Source organism: Lipotes vexillifer, unplaced genomic scaffold (genome assembly GCF_000442215.2).
Source record: "Lipotes vexillifer unplaced genomic scaffold, Lipotes_vexillifer_v1.1 scaffold184, whole genome shotgun sequence".
NCBI lineage: Eukaryota > Metazoa > Chordata > Mammalia > Artiodactyla > Lipotidae > Lipotes > Lipotes vexillifer.
The window spans coordinates 2,692,318-2,703,348 of record NW_006783561.1 but is presented as its reverse complement, the minus strand read 5'-3'; the positions used below and the strand labels follow the sequence as shown (position 1 = coordinate 2,703,348).

The following is an 11,031-nucleotide window of genomic DNA, read 5'->3' as shown; positions in this document are numbered from 1 at the left end:
CCCGCGTCTCCTGCATCGGCAGGCGGACTCTCAAGCACTGCGCCACCAGGGAAGCCCAGTGTCATAGTTTTGTTTTATGCAGCTGTCATTTAAATTAGTTAAGAGCTGAGTAATGAATATTTTCAACTGTCTTTTATATTGATCTGTGTAACTCTTAACTGGTGTTCTTTATTTCTTTGTGCACTTTTGAATCACCATCTGCTGACATTTCGTTTCACCCTAAAAGACGTGTTTTCTTATTTCTTGTAAGGCAGATTTTCTCACAACGAATTCTGTCCTTTGTTTTTCTGGGAAGGTCTAAATTTTGCTTTCAGTTTTGAAGGATAGATTGCTGCATGTAGAATTCTTGGTTGACATTTTTTTCGGCATTTTGAATATGTCATCCCACTGTCTTTTTCTGGCCTCCATTATTTCTGGTAAAAATTCAGCTACTAATTTCATTGTGTTCTTCTGTATGTGAAGAATCATTTCAGTTCCAAAGTTTCCAACTGATAATTTTTTATCATTTCTATCTCTTTATATTTGATTAGTCAATAAAATCATACTTTCCCTTAATTTGTTAATCTTCCCTTTAGTTCTTTAAACATATTTATACTAGCAGTTTTGAAGTCCTTGTCTGCTAAGTCAAACATTTGTGTCCCCTAAGAGATAGTTTCTTTCTTTCTTTATTTTTTTCTTGTTTATGGGTCACACTCTCCTATTTCTCTGCATGTTATAATTTTGTTGTTGTTGAAAACTATACGTTTTAGATAATATGTTGGAGCAAATCTGGATTCCAAATCCTCCATTCCAGAGGTTATTTTTGTTTTTTCTTTTCTGTTCATTTGTTTGTTTAGTCACTTCCTGGACAAGTTCCATAGAGTCTGTCTCCCTTGCATCATGTAGCTGCTAGTATCTCTTTAAGTTTTTGTTTTGTTTTGTTTTGTTTTTTCGGTATGCGGGCCTCTCACTCTTGTGGCCTCTCTCGCTGCGGAGCACAGGCTCCGGACGCGCAGGCTCAGCGGCCATGGCTCACGGGCCCAGCCGCTCCGCGGCATGTGGGATCTTCCCGGACCGGGGTACGAACCCGTGTCCCCTGCATCGGCAGGCGGACTCTCAACCACTGCGCCACGAGGGAAGCCCAAGTTTTTTATTTTTTATTATTATTTTTTATTTTTAAGTCCAGCTTCCTAGGGGTTGCCCCTGAGTCAGCATAGCTTAATAGTGAGATGATGATTGATCAGAGGTTGTGTTTACCTTGAGCTAATAAGGCTTTCACCCTTTGCCAGTAGATCTGTGTGTGGGTTTGGGAACACTTTCAAAATTTAGGCAGTTTACAAGTCTGATTGGCTTTTACTTTTTGACATGCCTTCTCATGTCTCCTTTATGAGTGTACTGGGTTTCACATTCATCTGGGAATGCATGGATAGCTAGTGCCCTCTTCAGTCCCTCCTGAGCATGCACAGCCTTCCAGACTACAGCGGGTATTTGTGGGCTTATCAAAATCCTCAATGGCTTTCTTATTCCCCAAATCTCCCTGTTACATTTCTTGCAAGTCTGCTGGTCTGTTTCTTGCCCCTACCAGTGTCAAAACCTGAAGCTAGCCAAAATGTTGGCCTTGCCTGGGATATGTGCTTCATTCTGAATCAAGTTATCCCCCTCCAGCAGTGGAGCTGCTGGTTTTTAGGACTTGTCTATTTAGAACTACCAAGTTAATAGAAACTGGGGGAAGGGATTTTGCTCTAAGTTATTTCACTCAGCCACTTTGCTATTATTGGACATTAAGGTTTTTCTAACTTTTTGATACAAGGACCATCTTTATGAAGCTTTCCTTTCTTACCATTTGTGTTAGTTTCCTAGGCCTATCATGACAAGCTCAGTGGTATAAAACATCAAATATTGGGCTTCCCTGATGGCGCAGTGGTTGAGAGTCTGCCTGCTGATGTAGGGGACACGGGTTTGAGCCCTGGTCCGGGAAGATCCCACATGCCGTGGAGCGGCTGGGCCCGTGAGCCATGGCCACTGAGCCTGCGCGTCCGGAGCCTGTGCTCTGCAACAGGAGAGGCCACAACAGTGAGAGGCCTGCATACCAAAACAAAACAAAACAAAACAAAACAAAAATATATATATTTTTTTCAATCACAGTTCAGGAAGTCTGAAATCAAAGCATTGCCAGGTTTAATTCCTTCTGGAATTCCTTCTGGAATTCTCTCTAAGAGAGAATCTATTCCATTCCTCTCTCTAGCTTCTAATAGCTGCTAACAAGCCTTGGTATTGCAGCATCCCTTCAATCTTTGCCTCCATCGATACATGGCCTTCCTCCCTGTGGGTCTGTGTACCTGAATCTCCCTCTCCTTTCTCTATAAAGACACCAGTCATTGGATTTAGAACACATCCTAATTCCATATGACCTCATCATAAATAATTACTTAAGTAATTACTTCTTCAAAGATCCTATTTCCAAATAAGGTCACATTCTAAAGTTTTGGGTTGACATGAATTTTGAGGGACACTATTCAACTCAGTACACCATTTATTATAAAGTATCATTTGAAAATCAGTATGGTCTCTCTGTTGTAGATTAGGTTATCTTTTGCGAAGATTAGTTTGAAAATAAATAGAATGGTAAAATGGCACTTGACTTTTTTAGTTGGGATAGTTTCTCAAGTTAAGCTAGCTTGCACCCTCTTTTTGGTTACTTTGTTTACATTGTTAAGAAAAAGGCAGAGAGATCTGTGGACAGGAAAGAGTTGGCAGAACCTCACTCTTCTCAACTCTGACTTGCATGTCTGCTTTTAATCTAGAGCCAAATAACTATCGGACCATGCGTGGCCGGGCAGTAAATGGCAGCCAGTTGGGAAAAGATTACATCCAGCTGAAGAGCCTGTTACAACCCATCCGGATTTACTCCAGAGCCAGCTTGTATGGCCCTAATATTGGGCGGCCCAGGAAGAACGTCATCACCCTCCTAGACGGGTAGGTCAGATTATTTAGCAGTTTTTAAAACACTGTTCATTAAATGTAATGAATTAATGTATTTTTATTTTTCCTGGTTATTTCTGGTCTTAAGAAGGGCAGAGAGACTTTTTCATAGTGACATCTCCCACCATAAATCAGGGATTCTCTACCAAACAGTGGAAGAACTTATCTCTCCAGGCCTTCCACAGTCAGCAGAAGAGGGTGGGATTGGGAGGGATATCACAACCTCCAGAACAGGTTGGAAAGGATGTGTTGTTTTAAAAAGCACATTTAATATTACAGCATTGCATAACATCACTTAATATTTTTTAAAAGGCAAAATATTATCTACTGTATTCTTGGGACCTCTTACAGAAGGTAAAACTTGACAAATCCTGGACAGTGGATCTGGGTTAAAAAGTTGAGAAACACTACAAATGCTTGTACATTAAAGCACAGCTTAACAGATAGATTTATTAGGTATTCTAGAGAATTGCTATCATGTGATTTATTTAATTTTGACTGAATCTAACAATCATTTTTTAAGCAGTGGTTATGCATGCAGCACTATGTTAAATGCTCTCTTCCCCAGTCCTGCTGGTGGGCCAGGCCCAGATTAAATAAGTGGAACATACATGCACGTTGGGTCCAGTTATGCAGGGTTGGAGTGATGTCTGAGGGAATAGCATGAGGAAGACTGAAGATATATGTTGAATCAAAGACTCAAAGAGGATATGTAACTACAACAGAGAGGGTAGGAACAAGGAAGTTGGGAGAGGCAGGAGTTCATGTGACATACAGAGTATGCACCAAGGCACACCTTTTGTGCAGTATCCTGTCATATTCTAGGACAGGTATGGTTATTACTACAAATTCAAAGACAAGTAAGATGTTTTTCAGTGAAGTGTACAGCCCAAGTGAGGTTAGATAAATGCTGTACAAGTATAGACAGATACGTTCCAGTAGCAAGAAACCTCTGGCCAACCTCCTGAATGGCCCTTGTGGCTTGATGGCTCTTATGACTCTCTCTCTTCCCTTTTGTGGTAGCTTAGTCTTGATCTAAGCTAATTAACGTAGCAGACATTATTGAAGGCTTGGGAAGCTGGAAGGATTTACACTGTAACAACATTAACAGCCTGAAGTTTAATTTTAGGCATTTTCGTCTTTACAGAGAATCCCCAAGCTCTTATTTTAATTCCTATCCTTTCCCCATCCTTCATTTTTCTCTCTCTCTCTCTCAGTAGGAACTTCCGTTTTCTCTTGCAGAACAATTTTCTGACCTTGATTCCTACCTACAAATGCAGCTCTGGGCTTCCCTTTGCATACTTTTGCTGAACTTTGAAATTACTCTGTGTGTGTGTGTGTGTGTGTGTGTGTATGGGATGGTGATGGAGAGGTTGGTTTTATTTTACATGTTTTAATTAGGGATTAAGAATCACACATGTAGAACATTTTCATAGTTCATAATACACAATCAAGCAAAGACAATAACTATCACTTAAGTCCACATAGTTATTCTTCTAGATTATACCTTTTCTTTAATGATTTGATTAATATATTTTCATGGGACTGACAGTCTTCTCAGTAGCATGACCCTGTATCAATCATTCATTCATTCTGCAAATACTTGTTGAATAATTGCTATGTTCCAGGTACTATGTTAGGAACTGGGAATGTAAAAATAAACAAAAATAGATACTTTCTCTGACCTCATGGAGTATATAATACGGTAGCGGAGACACAGACAATAATCAACTTATCTTAAGACTAAAACAGTACCAAGGAGAGGTACATGGTACTATGAATGGCTGTAAGTGCTGGGATTTGACTAAGTTAGGTGGTTGGAAGTGTTCCCTAAAGGAGTCACACTTAAGAGGAACAAGCACATGAAAAGATGCTCAACATTGCTAATCATTAGAGAAATGCAAGTCAAAACCACAATGAGATATCACCTCACACCTGTCAGAATGGCTATCATCAAAAAGACCACAAATAATAAGTGTTGGTGAGGATGCAGAGAAAAGGGAACCCTAGTAGACTGTTGGTGGGAATGTAAATTGGTGCAGCCACTTTGGAAAACAGTATGGAGGTTCCTCAAAAAGCTAAAAATAGAGCTACCATATGATCCAGCAATCCCACTTGTGGATATATATCTGAAGAAAATGAAAACACTAATTCAAAAATATATATGCACTCCAGTATTCATAGCAGCATTATTTACAGTAGCCAAGATATGAAAGAAACCTAAGTGTCCATCAACAGATGAATGGATAAAAATGTGGAATGGAATATTACTCATCCATAAAAATGAATGAATTTTGCCGTTCAAAACAACAACATGGGTAGACCCAAGGGGTACTATGATTAGTGAAATAAGCCAAACAGAGAGAGACAAATACAGTATGTTATTACTTACATGTGGAAACTAAAAAATAAAAAAATGAATGAATATAAAAAAACAGAGTCACAGGTACAGAGAACAAACTAGTGGTTACCAGTCAGGGAGAAAGAAGGGGGAAGGGTCAAGATAAGGGTAGGAGATTAGGAGGTACAAACAAACTACTATGTATAAAATAAAAAAGCTACAAGGATATATTGTACAGCATGAGAAATATAGTCAATATTTTACAATAACTTTTAAAAAATTTTTTTCAGTTTTGACATTCTAGGGTTGTATTTTTTAAAATTAATTAATGTATTTATTATTTATTTTTGGCTGTGTTGGGTCTTCGTTGCTGCACGTGGGCTTTCTCTAGTTGCAGCGAGCGGGGGCTAATCTTGGTTGCAGTGCTCTGGCTTCTCATTGCAGTGGCTTCTCTTGTTGCAGAGCATGGACTCTAGGCACCTGGGCTTCAGTAGTTGTGGCATGTGGGCTCAGTAGTTGTGGCTTGCGAGCTCTTGAGTGCAGGTTCAGTAGTTGTGGCCCACGGGCTCAGTTGCTCCGCAGCATGTAGGATCTTCCCAGCCCAGGGCTTGAACCTGTGTCCCACGCATTGGCAGGTGGATTGTTAACCACTGCGCCACCAGGGAAGTCCTACAATAACTTTAAATGAAGTATAATCTATAAAAATATTGAATCACTATGTTGTACACCAGCAATAATGTAATATTGTAAATCAACTATACTTCAATTTTTTAAAATTCATTAAAAATAAATGAAGTGTAATCTGAAGAATGAGTAAGGTGTTAACTAGACAAAATGAGAAGTAAACAGTATCAGTGTTCTTGGAAGAAAGATAAGTATGTGCAAAGGCCCTAAGGATGAAAAATGGGCCAGATTGGCTAAAGAAAGGTATAGCTAGAGAAGTAATTAGGAGTCATATTATATAGGGACTTACAGGCATAGTGAAGGGCTTAGAATTTCTTCTAAGTGCAGTGAGACAAATACTGAATGTTTTTAAGCTAGGGAGAGAAATAATTTGACTTATTATACAAAAAGTATGCTGTGTCTCCTCTATGGAAAATGGATTGGAGAGGAGGCAGGGAAATTGGTGAGAAGGCTGTTGTAGGAGTGCACATAATGACAGGAACCTGAGTTGGGTTGTGGCAGTGGAATATATTGTTGGAGGTAGAAACCACAGGACTTGATATATTGGATAAGTGTATGGTGATGTGACACAGGGATGTGTAAGTAACTGGGTGGATGTTATTATCATTTACGAAGATGGGAAGATAGGGGGAATAACTGGTTCTGGGGAAAAAAAATCATGACTTTAGGTTTCATGTTATGTTTATTGTGCTTGAATCTAAATGGAGATGTCAAGTATATCCTTGAATATGAGTGAAGGCATCAAGGTCTCTGCTAGAGATATTAATTTTAGTGGTCATTATCATGCAAATGGGATTTAAGGCCATCCATGGGAATATAAGAGATCTGTTAGAATATGGAAAGAAAAGAGACAGAGACTTAGGAGAGAGCTCAGAGGAACTATCACATTTAGAGATGTGAGAAAAGAAGGATAGCCTTAGAAGTAAGAGGAAAGGGAGAGATTGAGGTGTAGGAACCAAGAAAAGAAAGTTTTAAATAAGGAGGGAGTGCTGCTAGAAGTCCAGGAGGTCAAGTAATAGGAAGACAGAAAAGTGCTATTGAACTTGGCAACATGCAGGTTGTTGGTGACCTTGAGAAATATAGTTCAGCGGAGTGGTGGAACAGAAGTCAGATCACAATAGTTTGAAGAGTGAATGGAGGGTGAGAAATTGGAAACAATAATGTGGACAACTCTTAGGAGAATTCTTACTGTGAAGGAAAGTAGAAAAATGAAGGGGGATTTGGGGTCAAGGAAGATAATGGCATTTTTTCCCCTTTAATTTAATGTGGGAGACAGCAGAACAGGTTTGTATTTTGAGACTTATCCAGGAAAGAAGAAGAGCTAGATGATACAAGAGATCAAGGATATAACCAAAATGAGAAGTTCCTTAAGGCTAGAAGAAATGGAATCCAGAGGAACTGGCCTTCATTAAATGGAGGGACAATTATACCAGGGTAACAGAAAGGAAGAAACAAATATTTTTCTATGTCAGAGATTAAAAAGTCATACTGAGGAGACACTTCTACCCAGTATATAAGGTATAGTTAAGGCATCCCAGTTTGTGTACATGGTGTAATTTGGGCACATAGTTGCTAGTTTGTTGTGAATAAGTCAAGAACTTGGACACAATAGTTGGCAACAGATGAAAGAAATGATCATGTGACTGGGTGGTGTGGTGACAAGTGGTGAGGCCTACTTCCCCATACATCCGAAAACTAATAGCACTCAAGAGACTAGAAAAAATTACATAGGGCAAGAAGGAAAGGTATTGATGAACATTTTTTTTCTTTTATGTGCCAGAAAAAATGGGTATTTACCTTTCTTAATGTATATGTACTAAATATACATATATAACTTTAAACACATAAACTTTAAACACATAAACATATAACTTTAAAAACATAAACATTCCCAGTGACTCAACCAACAATAACAAAAATGTCAGTACTCTAAATTACCAGCTCTGTAGTTTTTCCAATCCTCCTTGTTATACAGATATAATTTTACGTAGTTGTGATCATTGTATATGCATCATTTTGAATTCTGCATTTTTTTCCCATTGCTTTATATTGCCCCTTCCTTATTTCTACATAGTTCTTGTATTTGTAATTCTTAATACCAGTAAAATATTCCATTGCATTAATGTACTGAATTCTGGCTAAGCATTCCCTCACTGCTGGGCATTTGGGCTGTTTCCCGTTTTGTCTGTAATATATAGCACAGCTGTAAACATCTTTATACAAATAGGTTTTTAAAAAATTTCTTTTGAATTACAGCCTTGGGCTATATTCCAAAAAGCTGGGTTTCTGGGTCAAAGTACTGTATATAATAATTTTTATGGCTCTTGTATTTGTTGCCAAATTTCTTTTCAGAAGTTTCACCAGGTTGAAGGGCAACAATGTATTAGTGTATCTTTTTCCCAATACTCTACAACAATGAGTATTATTTTTATTAATTTACTCTATTTTAATTAATGCAAGATTGTACCTCATGGTTGCTTAAATTTGAATCCTGTTAACTGTGAAAAGAACCAAACATTTTCCAAAACTTTATGTTGTCTCCTTTCCCTTATTCCACATTTGACTAATGACACAATAACCATTTTGCCTGAGGCATGGACCAGGAGGTCATTTTAGATTCATTCCTCTCCTTTGTTCACAGTCTCCATTAGTTAGTTATTAAGTTTTGTTATTTCTGACTTCTTAGTATCACTCATATCCCATCTTCTTTTCATTTTTATTTTAAACCTTATCATTTTTCCTCCTAAACAATTTCTCTATGTCTAGTCTCAGACTCTAATTTCTCCTTACAGATTTCTGAGTAGTTTTAAAATGCAACATGTGGTCAAGTCACTCTTGCTTGAAATCCAAACCCTTTCACATGTACCCCTGGCCTTTAGGGTCCTGTACCTGCCTTCTTTGCAGCTAGTCAGTAGCTACACACCCTTGCACAACCTGCACTTAGTACATCAAAGTATATGTCCATCTTAGAAGATGCCACACTTCTTTACCTTTGCACCTTTTTATTTTGTGTCATTTTCTTTGGAATACCACTCTCTTCCCTTATTTTTCTTCTTTCCAATAAATCTTCTCTGACATCTTCAGGCAGGATTTCTTATCACCTCCTCTGTCCTTATATGGTACTTTATTTTTCTGCTATAGCACTTATCAAATTGCTGATAACTTACTTATTTACCTATCTGCCTCCCCTAACAGACTGTAGACTAAGGTCAAGACTCGGTCTATGTTTTATTGATTCTGTAGCCTTCAGAATCTAGGAATAGCTTTAGTTTTATAGAGCGAAACTAAGTTTTAAGCTTAAAAAAGCTTAAAACTACTTAGGTATTTACTGGACTATGTAGGACTATCTTCCCAGTTAGGTTATGAACAGAGATAGAGTCTTCATGTTTGTGTCTTCAGATACTACCATGTTGCCTGGAATATGGAAAGTACTTAATAAAATGCTTGTTATATTATTTTCATTTCCTTATTCAGGAACTGGCTCTTCCCAGTTATTGATTTTTATCTAAAGGCATAAGTAGTGTTCTTTAGGGTTTTATTGTTTTCCTCTGCTTTTCTTTTGTAAACTTTTATGCATCATCTATGTAATGACAATTTTATCTTAATGTATTGCTTTTCTTATTACTTTGAAATATGTTTTTTTTGCTTCAGAAGTTACTTTTTATTATAGTTGTTCTTATCCATTTTCTTATTGGTTGTCTTTTCTGTTTCTTTCCTTACACAGTTAGGATAAAGTTACTACTTCATTTTCACATAGCCTTTTAAAAATGTTTTAATTTTCAATGTTAGGCTCTTTAACTTATTTGGAATTTATTGCCATATGTACTATAGAGTAAGGACCTAATCTATTTTTTGGTGATGTGACAGTGTCAAGAAAAGCAGATATTCATTGAAAGCATGTTTACTGAGGCTTTTTGGGGGGCTATTAAACCATAGGGAGATGAATACTAAATTATCTCTCAACAAACATTTATTGAACAGCTATTTCATGTTTGATTCTTGCTTAAGTGTTGGGTTTATATTGATGAATAAAGCCAAAGTAACTCTTATTCTCTTGGAGCTTAGCAAGACAGAGCCACAGTAAATAAGAAAACAAAGTATCCCGAATTGTGTATAATTCTGTGAAGGAAATGATCAAAAGATATCTGGAGTTGGAGGATTTATTTGGACAAGGTGATCAGAGAAGACTTATCTGAGGAACAATTTATTTAAGCCAAGAACAAAAGAATAAGAAGGAGCCAATTGTTCAAAGATCAGAGTGAAAAAAGTTTTAGATAGAGGTGGTAGGTCATGTTTGTCAATGTCCTGGAGCAGAAACAAGGTTAAGGCATTTGAGCAATAGAAAGATGGACATTATAGTGAGCAAAAGGAGAGCAGTAGGAGATGAGAATGCATGGACAGGCAAGGACCAGATCATTACTGAACCATGTATACCATGGAAAAGAGGTTGTGTATTTTATTCTCTGAGCAATGGAAAGCTATTACAGGGTTTTTATAAGGGCAGCAACATGTACCAGAGTCTACTCTGTTTTGAGTGCCAAATAGATTTTAAGGTGCAAAAGTAAGAAATCAAAAGAGTTCAGTAAGGAGGGTTTTCACTTATGAGGTGTGTGTGATTGGCTTAAGGTAATGGCAGAAGAGATGGAGAGAAGTTAAGGTAGACTTGCTTTGTTGATGGATATCCCAGCAAGGTGGGGGTGAGAGAATAGGAGGAATTAATAAAGGATGATTTCTACCTTTTGAACGTTAGCATCTCTCTTTCAAGAGCCATCACATGCAGAAAAGGGAAGTTTTCAAAAAGAAGTTACACCAAAATGAACACATATTCATACTCAGGAAACAGTATCTCTGGAGCAACAAAAGATGACTTTAAACTACATTGGCGGGCTTCCCTGGTAGCACGATGGATAAGAATCTGCCTGCCGGGCTTCCCTGGTGGCACAGTGGTTGAGAGTCCGCCTGCCAATGCAGGAGACGCGGGTTCGTGCCCCGGTCCGGGAAGATCCCACATGCCGTGGAGCGGCTGGGCCCGTGAGCCACGGCCG

General features: G+C 38.1%; 1 protein-coding gene across 1 annotated transcript in view; it reads left to right on the top strand.

Moving 5' to 3' along the window:
• The window catches only part of HPSE2 (heparanase 2 (inactive)), a 268,280-nt gene that overhangs the window by 11,561 nt on the left and 245,688 nt on the right, over positions 1–11,031 (top strand). Inside the window, exon 3 of the mRNA XM_007456244.1 lies at positions 2,784–2,955. Within this exon, the coding sequence (XP_007456306.1) occupies positions 2,784–2,955 (172 nt within the window). The remainder of the gene's footprint in view (positions 1–2,783; positions 2,956–11,031) is intronic.